The sequence below is a fragment of the Spermophilus citellus genome (genome assembly GCF_964194105.1).
Source record: "Spermophilus citellus genome assembly, chromosome: 10".
Taxonomy (NCBI): domain Eukaryota; kingdom Metazoa; phylum Chordata; class Mammalia; order Rodentia; family Sciuridae; genus Spermophilus; species Spermophilus citellus.
This window is the reverse complement of record NC_138197.1, coordinates 112,209,232-112,230,694: the sequence shown is the minus strand read 5'-3', so window position 1 is coordinate 112,230,694 and position 21,463 is coordinate 112,209,232. Positions and strand designations below refer to the sequence as shown.

General features: G+C 34.6%; 1 protein-coding gene across 5 annotated transcripts in view; it reads right to left on the bottom strand.

Annotated features, from left to right (window-relative positions):
* Positions 1 to 7,235: 7,235 nt before the first annotated feature.
* VEZT (vezatin, adherens junctions transmembrane protein) overlaps positions 7,236 to 21,463 on the bottom strand; it is a 70,683-nt gene continuing 56,455 nt past the window's right edge. For all 5 annotated transcript variants that reach the window (XM_081311532.1, XM_081311528.1, XM_081311529.1 and 2 more), the window contains 4 exons: positions 21,085 to 21,278; positions 13,667 to 13,767; positions 11,241 to 11,448; positions 7,236 to 7,863 (listed from right to left, as the gene is read on the bottom strand). In XM_081311532.1, coding sequence (XP_081167658.1) covers positions 7,334 to 7,863; positions 11,241 to 11,448; positions 13,667 to 13,767; positions 21,085 to 21,278 — 1,033 coding nt within the window. In that variant the 3' untranslated portion in view covers positions 7,236 to 7,333. The remainder of the gene's footprint in view (positions 7,864 to 11,240; positions 11,449 to 13,666; positions 13,768 to 21,084; positions 21,279 to 21,463) is intronic.

The following is a 21,463-nucleotide window of genomic DNA, read 5'->3' as shown; positions in this document are numbered from 1 at the left end:
CATACCTAGAACAAACCCAAACAAAACCAAACTCCTTGGGAGTACTTTCAGCTCAGGTCGACTTCTGGGCTTTTCACCCATATGGACCTCCATGGCTGTACCAGGACATACGCCAACCTTTACGGGATGGGAGTGACATTTCTGGAGCCTTCTATACATTGTCATATGTAACTACTGTGCCTGAGTAAGCATTATGGAAATTATAGTATGAACAGAAGGTAAAGATTAGTGTGATAAAAGTGCAAAAAATACTATGATTTAGAAATGGAGTTAATTTCCTTAAACATTTAATTGGGAAGGAAAAAAAGTTAGGTAATTGTTTAGAATACCATAAAAGAATAAACTTGTAAGAGACATGCTTCAGTTTTAGCAAAATATGTACAATAATTTGTAGGTAGCTGACATTTAAGAAATGATATAAAACTGAAAAAATATAACAACTCAAATAGTGAAATTGCCCCCTTAAGAAATTCTTAAGATATAAATAAAGGGAGGAATTCTATAACCATATCTCAGACTATACTCATTTTTAAAGATAGTATAGCCAGAAGTATAAATACCGTTCTATTGCAATAACATATTGCTAAACAATTTCAGTACATAGGGATAAAACTATATTTCATTGTCAAGAGTAGATCAAAATTCATAGCATTTTAAAGATATGTTCACTTTACTTTGTCACACATTTTAAGATACACATAAAATCAATTCCTCCTGATTGCTGCTAAAGTTTTGCATGTCTGAGTTCTGGAACTGATTTGTCTTCTTTTTGTTTTATAGCAATTACACTGTGTAGAATCACTTTTCTCTCATATCTATACTCAAAGACAAGCTTTCTTCTTATAGCACCAACCCAGGTTTGGCATCATGACTATCTCTTTGGCAATGGCAGTCCCAACTCCAGAAATGGGTTTAGATAATCTATTTTTTTTTAACCTTTATTCCATTAATTTATTTTTATGTGGTGCTGAGGATTGAACACAGGGCCCCGCATAAGCTAGGCGAGCGCTCTACTGCTGAGCCACAATCCCAGCCCTATAGATAATCTATTTTTTATGATTGTTCTATCATAACTCCCTTCCATTAGCATGGATACCTGAAAGCTGACTCTAGGAAGTATGGTCATGAATAGACTGATTTACCAATCACCTTGTGTGTAATGAAAAGCATGAGTCAACATACGTTGCTAAAACATAGTTTGTTAGTAAAAATAAATTGTTTGATGCTAAATCTACCTCTAGACAGATTTGAATTTTACTTGCAAATATTGCAACATGCAAATTTCATGTTTTTTTCCACCCAAGAGAGGAAAGTCATCCTGCTTGATTATTTTACATATTAAATGATCACTTAGGCATGCCAAATATAATAGAGTGACAGTGGGAATTTAGTCATTCAAATATCTGTCAATACCATTAGATTGAACACCAACAATTTTTGGTAAGCTTTTAACATACATTTCCTTTAGTTAAGTAAAAATAAAGATACTGTTAAAAAAGACACAGAATTGACAGTATTTAGCAATTTACTAATATAATGGAGGGTCAATCAGGAAACCTCTCAGATTTTGTTCTAGGTACTTCTGTACATGGTGATGCCAATTTAAAATAGTTAAATTTATTTTTGATAATTTTTGAGCATTTCATAATGCATTTTGAACTAGGAACATGTGTAACATAAGGGTATAATGTTTTCAAGGAGATGATTCTGACCCTGTGTGCTTTGCTATGAAATCCTTTCAGATTATGCCATGGATTCACTGTGTAATCCCAAAGGGTCATTTAAGCTTTTTGCACCTCAGTCCTGTATACGTAAGAAAAAAATATACCTCCCAGATAATTTAATAAAGCAATTCAACAGAAAAAAAAATAAAGATACTGTTTGAAAAAGTAGCATATCAAAGAATAAATACTTTGTGGTATAACTGCCTAGATCTTATTCTCTTGGGGAAAAAAAAAAAAAAAAGCTCGTGGCATCCAATTCAAAGAGAAATACGATTGAAAATGCTAATTCAAATGACCTGGTTTTAATCAGAGCCAAAGAATTGTAGCATAGAACTATCCTAACAGAAAGTAAAGTATGGAAACGAAATGGCTCCTTTTGTAAAATAACAATTTGTATTTTGAGAGTAGGTATCTAATACGGTAACCTCATGAACTAAGGACAGCAACCTAACAGGTGGGGAGTCACAGATGTCACAAACATCCATGCAAGGAAGCACAATCCACTTCTTCATGTCTTCACTGTAGGTCCATTTACTCTTACTTTAGTTAGTACTCAGTTCTAACTATCTTAGTCATCTGGTCCCCCAAACCCAAGCAGATCAGAAGGTGCATTACGAAGGTGAATAAAGTATATTGCTACAATCACACTTAAGCAAGCAGTAATATAAATGGAGGAATCAGAACATCCACTGAAAACAAAGACATGAAAACTGAAACAAGTGCTGCAGAATGGAGTCATTTAGTACAGGACAAATAATTCTCAGTGTTTAGTCTATCCAAGTATAATAACTAATGTTCAAAATGATAATTTTAATATAAAAGCTTAAAGTGTATTTCATATATTGTTTAAGAAGACAGCAATAGTTTTTATAAAGATTGCCTTCAGAAATCATTCCAAAAATTTAATGCTGAAAGAAGTTTAAGCTTAATAGAAAACTGGGATATCAAGAATGACTCCTTCCCCAAATAGTCAAGTCAGCCAGTTCTTACTAAATTAGTCATGTTTAGTCTCAGACCAATAGTTCGAGAATATAAGTCTTGGTGGACAGAGCTGAAGTCATGTTAATCATGCCATAAATTTCAAAATCTGTGTACTCAATTAAGAACGATTAACAAAAACAAAATATTTAACATTTTCCTGACATATACACAATGATTTATACAAATATGGTAGTCAAATTTTTCTTTTAGCATTGAATTCATTAACAGGGAATCCTAGAAACATCAATATATTAAAACAGAATTAATACTTCAAATATATGGCAATCACATATTCAACCAAGCAGTTTTAGCAAGTCCTTAGTAAGAGGCAAACAGATGAATGCTAAGAACCCAAACAGGTTATCACAAAGTCCATGCACTTTACTGATAGAAGAGCCCTTAGCCTTGTTGCAGTCTACTTACTCTTATTTTAGACACAATTCTAGCAAGCTTGGCAATCTGGTTTCTCAGTCCACAGCAGATTAGAAGCAGCAAATTAGGGGCCTATTGCAGAAGGCGGGCACACAAGACAGCAACAAAATCACAACTGATTATAAGGGAAGATAGAGAAACTGTGAAAAACAAACAGTATTCAAAAAAGCACAGCAATGTGAAGTTAGCCAGTAAAGGGGCCCGACATCATTCCTGTCATCCCCGGGGGTGAATTTGTCAATCACCCATGATAGGAGGTGATATTCTTAAAGATGAAAAAGAAAAGGTTAAACTACATTCTATATACTTTAGAAAAATGGAGAGGTGCGATTAAATGAATTTGCCTCAAAATTTAACTGATTCAATGGGAATGGGGCTGTAGCTCAGTGGTAGAGCACTTGCCTAGCATGTTTGAGGCACTGGGTTCCATCCTTAGCACCACATAAAATAAATAAATATTCTGTTCATCTACAACTAAAAATTTTTTTAAAAATTAACTGACTCAAGTTAATAACCTGTCAATGATGACAGCTGAATGAATTGTTACAGTACTTAGGCATTTTCTATATTTTCTCTCCTAAATTATTTGCAGTTTAGTTTTCTAATCTAAGTTATGAACTACATAGATATGTTCCTATAAATGGAACTGGAAAAATAAATCTTTATACCCTGTCTGTCATTCACAGCATACTATCTACTTAACCTCAAGCAATGGGTTAGCTATATGTATCACCATCTTATGGTATTTAGTTCTTGTATCCTGGTTTTGTTTGGGTTCAGAAACAACATACTGTGATTAAACCAAATCACATAGGATTTTTGACAAAGGATTTCTAATCATTTGGTAAAATGTAAATAGTCAACAGAGAGAAATGAAATCTAGGGTCCTATCTGATTAATACTCCATTAACCTATAACTTTTGAAATATACCAGAAGTTGATTTTTATACTTTAACATTAAAAGTTTTATAATTTTTAAAATGTGAGTCAGACTATTACTTTTTTAAGAAAACTGAGTTTAAAAATGTTTGACCTGTTTTACTAATATATTTATAACCAATCTTGCTTTTCAGTCTCAAACATTTTATTCCCTTTTATCTTCTCTGAAAAGAAAGTGCAAATAGCATTTAGAAATTCAGAGAATTTGAGTTCTGTTGGAAAGACTCTCCCTAACATTATTAGGTCACAGCTTTTATATAGTTAATTTTTGAATTATTATTTATTTTATGTGGTGCTGAGGATTGAACCCAGGGCCTTGCCCCTGGTGGGCGAACACTCTACAGCTGAGCCACAACCCCAGCCCCCACCCACAGCTTTTAAATGAAGGGTATGGAATTTAAACTCAGCCTATTCTTCTATAGGAAAGCATGAACCTATCCTCTTAAAACTTTCTTATTAATTTGCCTTAAGTGTGTTTCTCTCAATTTGCTTGTGTAACTTAAGAATTCTGATTTGAATTGAGGTATCAGTTTCCTAATGAAATATATTCATATGTTGTGAGAACCATTAGCTTTAATGAGGATGTAAGCTATAAAATCAGAAAACACAAAGAAGTTGTGAAAATAAGCAGAGGATTGCAAGTCACAGACCAACAAGAGTCTGGCCCTAGATGTGCCAGATAGGTAGGGCTTTAATAAAAGCTGAGAAAAAGGATTTAAGGCATGATAACTGGTACCAGACCACTTTCTGTCATGACTTTCCTATCCGTGCGTGGACAAAGGATAAAAATTCTGTCTTAAAGAGTGGCCTAAATCAGCCCCTCACATGTGTCCTTCCTTTGAGTTCTAGGCTTGTCTTGATAAAACAAACCATGGCGATATTTGTATTAAGAGCTGTCAGGATACTAGCACTACCACGATTTATACTGTCAAAAAATACTGTAAAATTTGCAAAGTACAGTTATAAGTGTTTTCCACAAAATGTTTTTTTCCCAGAGGCTTCTTCTGGATGTAGAATGGCAGCTATTAAAACTATCAACAACCTGATAAGAGAAAGTAGAATATTCTTAGAAAAAGTAATAAACAAGAACACCTATTTATATTACATTGGTAAACAAGAACACCTATTTATATTATATTGGCCTGTTTTTTTATATTTCCTAAGGTATTCATTGGAAGAACTAAGTGATAGACAGGGATTCTTACATTTTATTGGGCATGAACATTACCTAGGTCTCATTTCAAGCTAAGAATTACAGAGAGTATGTCCTAAAATTCTCATTAAAAAAAAAAAAAAAGACCTCTAGTTTATTCTGAAGCAGGTATCCCACTAAAACGACAATGAGAAACATCAACTTAGAACATTGTCAGGAAAAAATATGTCAAGGAATTTTCAAGAAGATAATATTTTATCTTGAAAATATTTTATAAGATGAAAGAAAATTTGAAAAACTACTTACAAAACACCTAATATTTGGTTAATGTTCCAAGATCTTTAGATCATGATTTCAACAAGTAGACTTTTCATGAAACTATGTAATGGCTAGTGAATAAAACAGATCAGATTGGAAGACTGGAAAATTCTGCTTCAAATTATCTAATCTTTCAGAATTAAGAAGTGTCACCTGAATAAAACTGATACTATGTTATGAAGATCTCTCTCCCAAATCAAGATAGTAGAAACAAAATAGAATAAAAGAATTAAAATTATTAAACTCTGATTTTTCCTCTGTAAGGTTATAGGTTAAAATAAAATAAAGATCACCAAGTTTTTCTGTAATTGCTTTTCCTAAATCCCAGGAAAAATGGAGTTGGCAACTAAGTTTGTGATTTAAACCAGAAAGTATAGGTATTATTACTTAGGAACACAGAAGTCAGTAACAACACAAGAAGATTCTTTTTTCCTTCAAATTTAGTATAACTAGGTCCAACCTAAGGTATTACTCTGAAGAGGTTTATTACGATAAGTCCCAAAATTTTGGCAAAAGGCAAAAATCACTTATGGTACAAAGGATGTCTACTAGTCATATAAAGCTAAACCAAGTTTTTCCTCAGGATTAAAAAAAAAGTTATTAAAAAAATAAACAATTCTGAGTATAAGTAAATTTACTCACTGTAAGTGCTAAGTGACATAATTTAAATGTGTTTCTAGATTATCTAAAGATAATCTAGATTCATCATGTAATTTCCCTGTAGTATAACAGCTAAGTTGAGTTATTCTTACATTTTCCCTAAATAATGTCTATAAACTATGTCAGGTACAGGAATTACAGGTTTCAAAAACAGTATATTCCAAAAAATACCAGTCTTCAACAATGGAATCACAACACATGAGATTGGCCACTTTGGAAAGCAGTCTCTTCTAAGAGGTAGCTTGCAAATGAAGACTAGGAAGACAAGGTTTCTTTCCAGGAAGCTGACAGGTTTCCTGAGTCTCAGAGGCTCACAGGCTAGAAAATTGCAGCACTGGACCTACTTGTGGTAATGGTGCACAATTATCTTGAGGCAAACTGATACAAAGAACATTATGCTAAGTTGGGGGTGGGGGATCCCACTTTTGACAAGGAAAGTAACAACAAAGGAAGGAAAAAGTAATAACAAAAGAAAAAAGTTGAAAGGGTTTTTCTTGACCTGGTATGTTTTCCTTTTAAAGACTATTAGGAACATCTTAAAATTAACTACTGAATATTTACACGAACAATAAGAATTATGTCATAACCCAACTATTTTTGAAACTACTTTTAAGTTCCAAACCCCAGCACACATCAATTGTATGAATTAAATTTTTTTTATTCAGAACCTGTATCTTTTTTTTTAAGACTGGTATAAACAAAAATAAAATACAAACAACTCGATATTAACATAATAGCTGCAGTTACTAACTGCAAAGATACAGTAAAAAGGAGTCATACTAAATGTTAATGTTCTTGCAAGAGAATTAACCTAGTCACCTTATGGTAGCAAATTCTGGCAAGAAATGATAAATTCATTTCTTATTAAAAGTACTTAAATAATTACCAAGATTATCAGTTGGGCCACAAATAAAGCAGCAGTTTATTTTAAAGAGCCCTTACCTTTCTCTTATTTTCCTAAAAAATCTGCCACTTACAGGTAACTATTAATCTGAGACAGTTGTTCAAACCAGGTTTCTTCCTAGAAATTCACATCTTAACTTTATAGATAGTAAACTTACACTTATCTTCCCTTTCCAGTCCTGAAGCTAAAACACTTTTGTAAAAGGAACAATCTAAAATCATTTCATTGATCTTGGTTTTTACTTTCCTCTACCTCGTTTTCATTTTCTTCTATTATTTGTTCTTCCTCCTCATCGCCAAAAGTCTGTTCCTGCATGGTGGTGAAGGAGAGAGACCTAGCAGCCACTTCTGCTGCGAGGCCAGCAGTGAAGGTAAATTCTGGTGACAGCTGGAGCTGTGCCAACCTCTGCTTGATGGAGGGCTGCAAGGAGTCCCTGGGAGTTGGAGAGACAGTGGCCAGGCCACCTCCAACGGCCTGTGGAGATTCGTCCTCACTCTCACACTGGTAGCACATTGCTTCTTCAGGCCCTTGGAGGAAGACTTCATTTGCAGAATTGTCTTTATTTTTATCCTCTTGTTGATTCTCACATAAATACTCAGTCCTACTTATTTCATTGTCATTTGTGGAGGGCTTACTACTATTTTCCTCTTCAGTATCATTTTTACTGACTTTTCCCATATCTGAATTCACTGATGGTTCTGAATTACTTATGGGTTCCACTGGGTCTACAGGAGACAAGGATTTCAACACAGCTTCAAAGGAAAAAAAAAAAAAAAGAGAAAGACAGAGAGAAAAGGAAAGAAAAAAGAAAAATAATAACTAAGAACCCTGCAAATGATTTAAACTTTAAACTCCCAGTAACTTTTTTCTTAAAAAGAACAATAAATAAATAAAATTTATTAAAACTTTCTAGTAAAAGCAATAAAAATTTATAAGTCTAGGTAACTTTATAAGAAATAAAATGTCTAAGAAATGGAATGAGATGGAGATTTGATGAAGAGTTTTTTAAGCTATCATCTTATTCAAAAGCAGTGGTTCTCAAAGTGTGGTCCCTGAACCAACAAGGTCAGCCATCACCTAGGAATCTGTTAGAAGCAGAAATTCTTGGGCCCGATCTCAGTCTACTAAATTGGAAACTGTGGGAGTGGGGACCAGCTGTTTTTTACAAGGCTCCACTTGATTCTGATGCACACTAAAATTTGAGAACCACTATTATTAAAGAATAAGCAGAGTGGTTTTCACTGAAAATGTGTTCAATAAAAGGCCTAAAGTGACCCAGATAATACTTGCATCTTCAACATCTATATATATTTACAAGTTAAAACAGCATGGAAAAAAATATATAATTTAACTTACTTGCCAACCACCTAAGAAGACCCTAATGGAAGTAAAGTCACACTTCTACACATTTTGAAGCGCCACAGAAAAATACAAACAAAATGAAATTTGCATTCAAGATCAACTACGGAACAAAGTATAATACATAAACATATATCCATACGGTAGAAGTTGTCCTTGCAAGGAAAATGAAGTTTTATTTAGGCCCCTCTTGATGTTAGTAGGCAGTGGGTTGCTTGCTAGGCAGTCTCTCCTCCCAGCATGAGGGGTTAGTACAATACAATATATTATGAAGCATGACGGAAGGAAAAAAGTGCTTCTTGAAGATCTGGCGTGTGTTTAAAAAATATTTTTGTAAAACGTGTCCATTTCCAAGAAACATCCCTATGCTGCAGTAACTCCACTAGAGAAGCAGCAACAACAGAAAAAAAATGGCCACAGCAGGTTCCAGTGTAGAATTTCCCTCTCTAATTCCATTCGGACTTTACCCCTGTAGGCAGAGATGAAAACAACTCTGGAAGACGTACTGAAATTTTTCATGGGAAAAGCATTTTATGGTATCAGCAGTTTTATTTTAAAAAACTACACAGCATTATTGCCTTTTCAAATGCAAACTGCATCAAAAGCACATACCTGAAAATGAGACCCATTTCTCTCATTTGCCCATAATGTTAACAGGTAATTTTAAAACTATGAGAAGAAAATACTCAATAATAAAAGATACTAGCCTATATACAATGCTATTTTCAGTGTTTCGCACATTTTTTAGTTTATAAATATGCTAGTTCTTAACAAATGTAACATGTTAGAAGTTGACTGATAATGATTACTGCTAATTGAATGGGGGGATACAATCAGCACAAGGGAGGATCAGTTGACAAGCTTGTGAGAATATAGGCTTTTTTTGGGGTAGTACTGAAGATTGAACCCAGGGCTTCATGCATGCCAGGCAAGTGCATTACCACTGAGCTACCTTTCCAGCCTTTCAAAATTTATTGAGACAGAATTTTACTAAGTTGCCCAGGCTGGCTTTGAACTTGTGATCCTCTTGCCTAAGGCTTCCTAATAGCTGGGATGATGATATGCATTTTTGTCTCCTGATTTATATGCTATGGGTACAGCAGTAAACAGTGCCTGGCATATAATAGGTACTCAATAACTACTTGTTGAATGAATAATTTGCTAAATGAATACTGTGAGGGATAATAAAGTCCCTATTTAAGGAGACTGTAATTTAGTTCCAGAGACAAAAAACAAAACAAAACAAAACAAAACAAAACACCTGAACACGTAGAAAGTAACAGTACCTAAAACATAACTCCATTAATCTCTGATTTAGGTAGGCCCCGACATATGAACCAGCATATTACAGAAACTCTCCTTTTGCTTCTGGAAAGCCCTTAATCATTTCCCTTTTCTACTATGCTTTGATGCTCAAGTCTTTCTTTGCCTCTCACTACAATGCCTCTCTAGTGTGAGGTTCCACAGAGCTAGGAGAGGTAGGAGGGCTAGAGCAATCAGAATTTAGAGGAGAGACTGGTAGACAGGGCAGCCTTGTAGAGACAGAATTCTTGGTAAAAGATTTGACATAAATTTTCTTTAAGAATAAAAATAGTTGGTGGAATTATATCTAATTAGCTGAACATAAATTGAGGAAGATTATCTTCACTAGAAACTGTGAGAAATATATTTGGACATGATGGATTCTTAAGATGAACAGGCTGATACTTACTGTAAGAGGGAGCCACTATAGCTTTTAAGATAAAGCAATTATCAATGTGCCATTTGAGAATTATCTGGAAAGAGCTTGTAAGATAGCTTAGGAAAAAAGGTACTGAAAATTGAAGTCAACTAGCTGAGAGACTATTATAATGAACAAGCATAATCTAGTGAGGACTTCAGCTATAAAGGGGGCTGATGGTGAGGAAGAGAAAAGTTAAAAGCATGAAATGTAGACATGGACCAGGAGAAAAGGAGGGCTCAGAAGAGGAGAAAATCCTAAGGAGCATTCTAGAAGTACAGGCAATCTATATACTACTTCTAGTGAGAAAGGGAGAGGCAGGCAATTGATTTTAAGGGTCCATAAAGATACTTCAAAATGGAAGGGAAGTCCCACTCTAGCTTGTTGGAAATCACAGGAATCAATACAACTAGCAATTAGTCAGAATGATCAAACTGCCAATGATCAAGCCTCCCCTCACTCCTTCCCCTGATTCTTCTGAAGCATGACTGAAGGAAAGAAGGGTGAGTAATGTGAAGAAGCTTAAGCTAACCTTTGGTTTTATTCCCATTCAGCCTAGTAAACAAATTAGAATATGGAGATAGTACACATAGAAAACTTCCTCCCCTCCTGTCTGCTGAAACACTCAGGTCACTTAAGTGACTCTAACTGGCCTAGGCCTTAACATACTTTTCAATAGTAAACACAGAGTTATTAATTTTGTGTTTCAACAAGTTATTTTTAATACAGAAAACAGTTCCAAATTTCAATTCACTAAATTTGAAAACATTTTATTTAAAATACTCCAAATTGTTTAATGTAATGTCCATTTCAAAAAAATTTAGTAAAAAATTAAATAACTGATAGAAAAGTCTAATTTTATATTTCTAGTATGTTTACATACCTATTTTTATTGATCAAACTGATTTGCTTTTAGAAGAAAAAGTACTATGTTTATTGGTAGTTACCTAGAATTTAAGCCATAAGAATTAGTTACAGTAAGATTCATGGTGTAAGAAAAAAAGAATCCCCTTCATTGAAATAAGCTTTTACTCTGAAGTCAGTGCTTACCATGATCGCTAAAGAGAAGTTGCTTCCATTTCTGCCTTTCTGCCTCTGAAGCTTTAAATCCAAGCACAGATTTTAATTCTTGCAGTACCCTCTTGGATTCTTCCTGCTCACGCTTCTGTCTCTCTTTGTCTTCTTGAGACAAGTAATAAAAATCATCTTTTCTGAAATCACTGTCCATATCTATATCATCTACATAAGCTTCTAATTCCTGAAAATGAATAAAAGAAAAAGCATTGTAGGGCTGGAGATGTGGCTCAAGCAGTAGCACGCTAGCCTGGCATGCGTGCGGCCCGGGTTCGATCCTCAGCACCACATACAAAGAAAGATGTTGTGTCCGCCGAAAACTAAAAAATAAATATTAAAAAAGAAAAAGAAAAAGCTTTGTACTACAGACAGTTTTCTAGCAGCATTTATGTATTTGTAGCTACATATCTCTTGAGTTAAAAATTGAGGACTTGGGGGGATACAGTTCATTTGGTAAAGTGCTTGCCTCACATTCACAAGGCCCTGGGTTCAATCCCCAGCACCACACACATACACACACACACACACACACACACACACACACACACACGGAGGACTTGCTTTTGGCATAGGTCATTAAAGCATAGTTGAACAAAAACAGGGGGAAAAAAAGAACAAAATTTTAAAAAGATCTATAGATTAATTGAAGTATTCAAAAAGCTTAACAGTTGATTCTAAAAAAGGGTTTAATAACACCCATGGTTATTTTTCCATGCCTGATAACCATACTACAGATATGGTTAAAATTGTTTTTTTTTTTTTTTTTTGCTATGTAGAAACCAATCAAAACTAGGACTGACAATGTGACAGTTAATGTTGTTCTTATAAGAAATATCTATGGTTCTTTCTGACTTCCCAGGAAGTCTGAATACTCTTGCTAGAATTAGGGATCACCCCATTTTATTGTTCTCCACATCTCTAAGACCAGAGGGTAGAATATTTACTCACCCAGCTTTCCTTGCAGTTAAGATTTAGGCAAATGACATGGGATCCTCTAAAGAGATATACCTGAATTAGAAGTTTGTGACAAAAGAAGCAGGCACCTGAAGAAGGCCATTCTGGCAAGGATGTCAACAGATCATGTTCTGGGAGGGAGTGGTTCTGAGGGTAGGATTTACTATTTGGCATTGAAAGAAAATCAGGCAATGTCAGTGCCCCTGGGCTAAGCAATGAGGTCTTCAATGGAACAGTTCTTTTTGAATGAGTTTGGCTGTTAACCCTAGCCTGGCTCAAGCCTGTTTATCTAGTCTTCTGAAATGTTCTGTAAGCTAGTTAATGGTTTTAAATAAATTATCTGTCTGTTAAACTAGCTAATTTGGTTTCCATTTATAATTAAGAATATGAAAGATAATATGACTGAAGGAAGTTTTGCTTAGACTGAACAAGAGAAATCTTTGCACTAACTAATGCAACCATTAAAAATGTGTGATAGGGCTGGGGATGTGGCTCAAGCGGTAGCGCGCTCGCCTGGCATGCGTGCGGCCTGGGTTCGTTCCCCAGCACCACATACCAACAAAGATGTTGTGTCCGCCGAGAACTAAAAAATAAATATTAAAAAAAAAAATTCTCTCTCTCTAAAAAAAAAAAAAAAAAATGTGTGATATAACATCCATGAAGTCAAGTGCACAAATCTCAAGGTATAGATTTTTACACATGTATGCATATTAGCAACCACCACACAAATCAAGATAAAAATGTTTCCAGGATTCCAGAAGGCAACTTTGGTCAAACACTAATCTTTATTGTGTTTAAGCACTTTAAAAGCCTCTATGAAGTGGACATTTGGACAAGAAATCTGGTGGTTTCAAGGAATTCAAATCCAGGGGATTAAGAACTAATGCCTTGGCTGGGGATGTGGCTCAAGCGGTAGCGCGCTCGCCTTGCATGCGTGCGGCCCGGGTTCGATCCTCAGCACCACATACCAACAAAGATGTTGTGTCCGCTGAGAACTAAAAAATAAATATTAAAAATTCTCTCTCTCTCTCTCTCTCCTCTCTCACTCTCTCTTTAAAAAAAAAAAAAAAAAAAGAACTAATGCCTTTGTATAAATTCAATAATTTACATTGTGATCTTGAAATTCATTAGAAACAGAATGCAATCAGCTATTTGACAATTATGTCACTTAAAAGAAAGGATGGTGGGATGGAGTTGTAGCTTAGTGGTGGAGCACTTGCCTCACACGTGTGAGGCCCAGGGTTCAATCCTCAGTACCACATAAAAATAAATAATAAAGATACTGTGTCCATCTATAACTAAAATATATTAAAAAAAAGAAAGAAAAAGAAAGAAAGGAAGGAAGGAAGGAAGGAGGAAGGAAGGAAGGAAGGAAGGAAGGAAGGAAGGAAGGCAAACTTTGTATGTGAAACTCTTTGGAAGTAATAAAGGGTAATTTTCCTTCTTACCTGCTCCTCGGGGATTGGATCTTTGTCTGCAATGTGTAGAGTAGGCCGCATCAAAGGTACTACAGTACAATGTGGGTTTTCACAGGCTACTTCAGGCTTTCCTTTAAAAGGTGGAGGGCAGAATAAAGATAAGAATCAGGCCATACACAAATGAATGGACATATAGCAAAAATATCCCTGATACTAAAACTTTGTCAATTTCATAGTTCATCTTGTTCTAAATTTTATCACAAAAAAATCAAAGATACTAAGGTTAACAACACCAGCAGATTTACAATTGAGTTAAACTTTTGGAGAAGAGGACTGGTTTTCTCTCTTCTTTGCCTCACAACAGTATCCGATACACACTATAAATACTATTGAACCAAAAAAAATCTGTTCAGAGAATAGGAACGGTCTTAAAGACAGATCACCACTTTTCCCCCTAATGCTAAGGATGGAACCTAGGGCCTCACACATGACAGGCAAGAAGCGCTCTACCACTGAGCCTCATTCCAGCTTCCAAGATACTACTATCAATAACAATAAAGAGGAACATTCAACAATGTGCTGATAATCCAGCTCTCTAACAAAGCAAACATCCAATTCATAGCACTTGCTGATTTCTAATCTCCCATGGTATAAATTCACTCACCATGGCCAATTTTAAGTTATAAATGGTGTTCAACCAGCTCAAAGAATATTTAATACTCCATGGAGAACCTGCTCCAGCATGTAATCCATTTAATAAAAATCTACCAAGTACCAATCATAAGCTCAACAGTAAATTTACAGTCCTGGGAGAATATGAGGTATATGTATGCTCTATTGAATTTATTTGAAGGAATTTTTACTTTAGCATATCAGTAAAACATTTGAGGGAAAGGAGTGGGTATCTCTCAAGTTTCAACTTCATCTTTTTCTCCTCTTCAGTCTTATACAAACTTAATCATGCGTTTGCATTTCCTTATATTATACTTATTTTTTTTCCTTTTTTTTAAAAAAAAACATTTAGTGAAGACAATATCTTTATTTTATTTTTAAGTGATGATGAGGCTCGAATCCAGAGCCTCACACATGGTAGGTAAGTGGGCTACCTCTGTGCCACAACCCCAGCCCATATACTTATTCTTTTTCTGTGAAAAGTTTGAGGTGGAAAAATAAAATTAACCACCATTAAGCAGCCCAACTAAAACTAGAGGCCTTTGAATGGATTTCTCTGATATTTACAACCATTATCTAAAATTATACCTTAAAATTTTTCTTTGAACTCTAGATTTTTAACCACATGTTCATGGTAAAAACTTCACATAGTACAGAAGGGTATAAAATAAAAAAAGTTCCCTGATCACTTTATCTCTCAATTCTACTTCCTGAGAGCAGGAATGATTGTGAAAGACCTTATATTAAAATGCTACTTTGTCCATTTGTTTAAATACAGTCTGTGGTGCTTTCACATTACTAAAGGAGCTGAATAGCTGCAACAGACACCAGATGGCCTACAAAACAAAATATTTGCTGCCTGGTCTTTCACAGAAAAAAAAACTGCAGACCCCTGTCCTGGAGCAGTTTCTCAAATTTTAATGTGCAAACACATGATCAGATCTTGTTAAAATGCATATTGATTTAAAAAAATCAGGGATTATACTATAACAATCTGAAGGCCCTAGAGGTTATGAATGTTAAGAATTTTAGATAATGTGATATTTTTAATAATGGGAAACTATTGTTTTCTGGAGGTTCTTTTCTATTATAATTCTCTTTTAATGCTAGGGACTGAACCCAGGTCCTTGTACATAGTAAGGAAGTACTCTACCACTGAGCCACACCCCAACCCTCTATGGCAATTCTTAAGTAATGACAATGTAAAAATATGAAACCACATTGAGTATTAGAAGAAATCAGGAGGGAATTTGTAAAATAAATCCAAAATAAAGAATCTTTTAAACTATGATATAAAAACTCATAAGAAACAAAAAAAGTAAGAATATCTTTATGGGCTGGGGATGTGGCTCAAGTGGTAGTGTGCTCGCCTGGCATGCATGCGCCCCGGGTTTGATCCTCAGCACCATATACAAACAAAGATGTTATGTCCGCCGAAAACTAAAAAATAAATATTAAAAAATTCTCTCTTTCTCTCTCTCTCTCTTTAAAAAAAAAAAAGAATATCTTTATAAGGAAAAACCTATCATAAACAAAGACCAAAAGTTACATGATAAACCAGGAAAACTGTTGCATTTTATTTCACAGAGGATCATTTCACTAACACATAAAAGTGCTTCCACAAATCAATAAGAAAGTGGGCAATCAAAATAATGGACAAAGTGTATGGATAGACAGCTGTCAAGATGGGAATTACAAATGGCTCCTAAACACAGGAAAAGGCTGAAAACACCATAAGCATTCATCAAGAGATTTAATGAATAGTACATAATGCAGCTGAATATGCTGTCAATTTGAAAGAATAAGATATTTAATAATTTTAATATATAATAATATAATAATTTAATATACAATAATAATGTATTAATGATAATAATTTAATACATAATATTACAATAATATATAATGATGCAATAATATTTAACAAGATATTTATAATGAATTTTAAAATAGTAATATTTGTTTATATTAACATATGTATAAAATCTTTTGAAGGATACAGGAGAAACTGGAAGAAGCAGTTACCTATAGGGAAGGCAATCAAGTGATTGGGGCGACTTCATAGAAACTTCATTATCACCTTTCTACTCTTTTGTGCTTTTAAAATTTTAAGGATATAAGCACCCTATTTTTTTCATGAAATAAACATTCAAAGAAAATTTTAAGAATGATATGGTCAATTAAAGTATCAACTGGTGGGAATCAGTGTGATACAGGTACCAATGAGGAACTAACTTGTAGCTGGCAAGAGGTAGCCTGTAGGAATTGTCTGAACGCTGGGGATAAAGAGCCAGCAAGGGATGGCAAGATGCTGAGACCAGAGTTGGAAAGACTCTTGGCTGGCATGGGCTGGTATAGTCAAAGCAAGATAGTCCAGAAGGGAAGAACTCTGAGAAGGTTGAGTTAGTGGCCATGTAGTTTATGAGACAGCCCACAGTGTCAAGTGATTAGTTTTATACAAAGGGACTGAGTTAAGTAAATATTTTGAAGAAGATGGTAGCCAAGTTTTTCACAATCAGGGAAGGCAGGTACAAATATGGAAAGGCAGAGGACAGAATAAATCATGTTCTGTTGAAATTGAATTAGAGGTATTAGAATGACTCATGGTTTATAACAAACATGGACAAATAGATATAGAAATAGAAATAGATGTGTCTATGTGTCCATATATACATATACAAATTTTGTAGCTCCATCCATACACTGAAAGGGTATAAAAGTGGTAACATTCCAGGGGCAAGATGTATACCTAGCCCCCAGATTTTGGTTTCTAAATGCCATTCTCTGTTAAAAAGGACTAAGGTTTCTTAGAGACATAGCTGATGTCAAGGGTAGTGCAAGGAAAGTAGAAAGTAATGGAAGTGCTCAAAGAATGACACTGATACAAATCAGCTCAAACAGGCTGCCTCTGGCCAAATCTTGGACAAATTGAGCAACAAAGTCATAATAGTACTGAGTTATGATTCACTAGATAAAATTAGAATCCATAAGTGTTTACTGATATAAATAAATAAATGTGTGGGGAAAGGGGATATTTTATCTTACAGTAGCGTGCCAACTAATAAATGTACAAGGAAAAATAGAACTAGAAAATTACCAATTGGCAACCATCACAGAAACATTGAATTCAAGCAATGACTAAAGCAAATGGATCCAAATAATGTAAGCTAAATTATTTTATTCTCTTTAAAAAATTCACTTTTTGGCATATAATTCTGAGTTTAGTAAATTACATAGTCATAGAACTACCACAACCAAAATACAGAATTGTTCTATCACCCAAATAAAAACCTATGCGGGCTCTTTCTAACTCATTCCTCCCTCCATCTCTAATTCCCAGCAACCACTGATCTGGTTTCTGATCCTCTGCAATTTTAATAATACCATATAAATGAAATAATATAGCATAAAGTGGTTTCAGTCTGGCTTCTTTCATTTGGCATAATGCTTACAAATTCATTCACACTATTACATGCTTCACTCCTTTAATCCCTGAGTAGCTTTCTATTGGATGGATGAATGTAACAATTTATTCAGCAGCTGAAGGATAAATGCCCTATAGTTTTTACTAATTATGAACAAAGCCACTGTAAATATGTATGTAGTTTTGTAAAAACTAAGTTTTTGTTTTATTTATTTATTTAGCAGTGCTAGGGCTGGAACCCAGGGCCTTGCATGCACTAGGCAAGCACTCTACCACTGAGTTACACTCTCAGCCTATGAACAAAAAGCTTATTATTTTTTGTTCTTTCGAAATGGGGTCTTATTGTATTACTCAAGCTGCTCTTCAACTCCTTATCTCAAGTGATCCTCCTGCCTCAGCCTCCCGAGTAGCAGAGATTACAAATACACACCACTGCAGCTGGCTGAACATGAAGCTTTGATAGCCTTAGCTAAATACGTAGGAATAATATTTCTGAGTCATATAGGGTATATGTATTAATAGTGAATAAAATTTTGATGAGAAAGGCTATATTTATACAACCTCTAAGTATTTCTTTCTTCTTCTTCTTCTTTTTTTTTTTTTTTTTTAAGAATTTAACCTTTATTTTTTGCTGTTGTTGTTTTAATGTGTGCCAAGGATCAAACCCAGTGCCTCACCGATGCTAAGCAAGCGCTCCACCACTGAGCTACAACCCCAGCCCCTCTAAGTATTTCTTCACAAAATATTTATCATGAAAGATTTTAAGAACAGGCTAAAGAGTAACAGAGAACACAACAACTAAATGTGCACATGATCTAGATTTAGACATATTAAAAAATACCACTGGGATAACTGGTGAGATTTGAATAGATTCTGAGGATTAGATGGCAATATAACATCAGTGTTAATTCCCTGGTCTTGATGGCATACTAAAGTTACGTATGAGAATGTCCATGTTTTTCAAAATTACAAAATCATTATCCAAAGTACATGCATGAAGACACGAATTGGTGTGAATGTACTTTGTATATAACCAGTGATAGGAAAAATTTGTGCTCTATATGTGTAATATGAATTGTAATGCATTCTGTTGTCATATATAAATAAAAAAATTAATAAAAAAATCTATTCTTTTTTTATTATTTTGTTTATTTATTTTTATATGGTACTGAGGATCGAACCCAGGTCTCAAATGTGCGAGGCGAGTGCTCTACCGCTGAGCCACAACCCCAGCCCCCACCCCCTCCTTTTTTTTTTACAGAAGTATTTAGGGTGATGGGACTTCATGTCTGCAACTTACTCTTCTATTGTTCAGAGTAACACCACTGTCAAAAGAATTATCCAAACATACAGACCCATACAAAGAAAAAACAAATGTGGTAGAATGGCAACAACCAGGGAATCTGGATGAAAGGTATTTTGAACTACTCTCACAATTTTTCTAAAAATTTGAAGTGACTTTTAAATAAAACACAAAAAAATGTGACTGACTAAAGCACTTGTTTCTTAAAACATTCATTTTATTTAAATTTGTATAGCCATGGCCACTAGGAGGGTTGAATGGGATATACTTTTATTTTTTGGTGCTGGGAATTGAACCCAGGGCCACCTGCATGCTAAGCACATGCTCTACCATTGAGCTACCCTACCCTCTTAGTCAAGGATGCTCTTTTAATACCACAAATATTTCTGAATATTTCTCCTTATAGAATATGTACTCAAAAGTTCTAGAATAGAAAAATTAATGTATTTGATCACTTGCAGATATTAAAATTCCTTAGTAGATTTACCCTTTGGAGAAAAAAATTATGAACTACAATTATTATTACATTTAGATATAAAGTAGTATATAAAAAAGGGCTGGGGCTGGGGCTCAGTGGCAAAGCACTTGCCTCACACATATGAGGCATTGGGTTTGATCCTCAGTACATAAAAATAAATAAACCAAATAAAGGTATTGTGTCCATGTATAACTAAAAAATATTTAAAAAAATAAAAATAAATAAACAATGAAATAAAAGGCATTCTATCTGTCTAAAAAAAAAAAAAAAAGGCAGTTTGGTGGAAAAACCTCAAGACTGCTTCTCTTACCTTCCAGTACTGGGGATTAAACTCAGGGCCTCACACATGCTAGGCAAGTGCTCTAACACTGAGTTGCATTCACAGGCCTTTTTATTTTGAGACACTTCTCTGCTAAGTTTCATAAGCTTGCCTTGAACTTGCAATTCTCCTGCCTCAGATGACCCTGCCCCGTGAACCCCGTAGCTGGGAATACAGGCATGAGCCATAGCACTCAACTTCAAGACTGCCTTTTTATGCCAGGCATGGTGAAGCACATCTGTGATCACAGTGACTTGAGAGGCTAGGGCAAATTAGAGAAGTATCAAAAGTTGGAGGACAGTCTTATCAACTCAGCAAGGCCCTAAGCAACTTGGGAAGACACTGTCTTAAAGTGAAAAATAAAAAGGACAGGGATGTGGCTCATTGGTAAAGTGCCCCTGGGTTCAGTCTCTAATATCAAAAAAAAAAAGAAAAGGATTGTGTTTTTACCTAGCATCACAAAGTGATCTGATATATTACCATTAAATAATGGTGTTTAATACATGTGGACCCATAAAAATGAATATGCAGTACTATTATATATAATTTATATATTATTTCTAAATAACTGATGTAAGTATCTTAAGATAACTTAAGTATGAGGACCCTAACTATCAAACTCATTATTTTATCCTAAAGGTAGCTTTTATTACCCTAACTGTGTCTCTAGAAGTTCTGATAATAGAAAATACTAACAAAATTTATCTCTTCATTTCAGTTTTTATAAAAGGAGACACGATTCACTGAATCTTCTAAATTCAGAATAAGAAGCTGGGCACGGAGACACACGCCTGCAATCTTAGCAGCTCAGGAAGTTGAGGCAGGAGAATCATAAGTACAAAGCCAGCCTCAGCAACCTAGGTAGTCACTAAGCAACTTAGCATGACTCTTATCTCTAAATAAAATATAAAAAGGGCTGGAGATGTGGCTCAGTGGTTAAGTGCCCCTGGGTTCAAATCCCAGTACCACATACACATACACAAAAAAGAGCTAAGCCTTTGAATTCAGTGTCAAGTTGTACGTATAAATTCTATATATATATATATATATATATATATATTATTATATATATATATATATAAATAATATATATATATATTTATATTATATATATATATATATATATATTAGTAAACTAAGAAATTTTGCAATCAGTTTCATCATGCAGACAAGAAATCCATCTAATAAAATTCCACCAGAGAGAAATGTGCATGTTCAATAAACACAGACCAGGAAAATATCTCACAGGTACCTGTTTTATCTGTATTTCTCCGTAGCAGTTTGTCCACCTGAGAAATGGCTTCTTCCCAGCAATTGTTGCTTGCTTGAACATGGGGCTCAATCAACTTTAACTTCTGTTCTAGGATTTGATAAGCCTCTGACACTAGTTCTTGTGTTTCTTTAGTACAAACAAGCTTTTCAAGTTCATCTTCAAGAATTATAACCCTGGGCAATAGAGAAAAATAGGAACAGACTTCTAAAATATGAAATGAAAAATTTATAACTAATAAGGTTTACTTAAAAAAATCAAGCTTATTGGGCTGGGGATGTAGCTCAAGTAGTAGCACCCTCGCCTGGCATGCACGGGGCGCTGGGTTCGATCCTCAGCACCACATAAAAAAAATAAAATA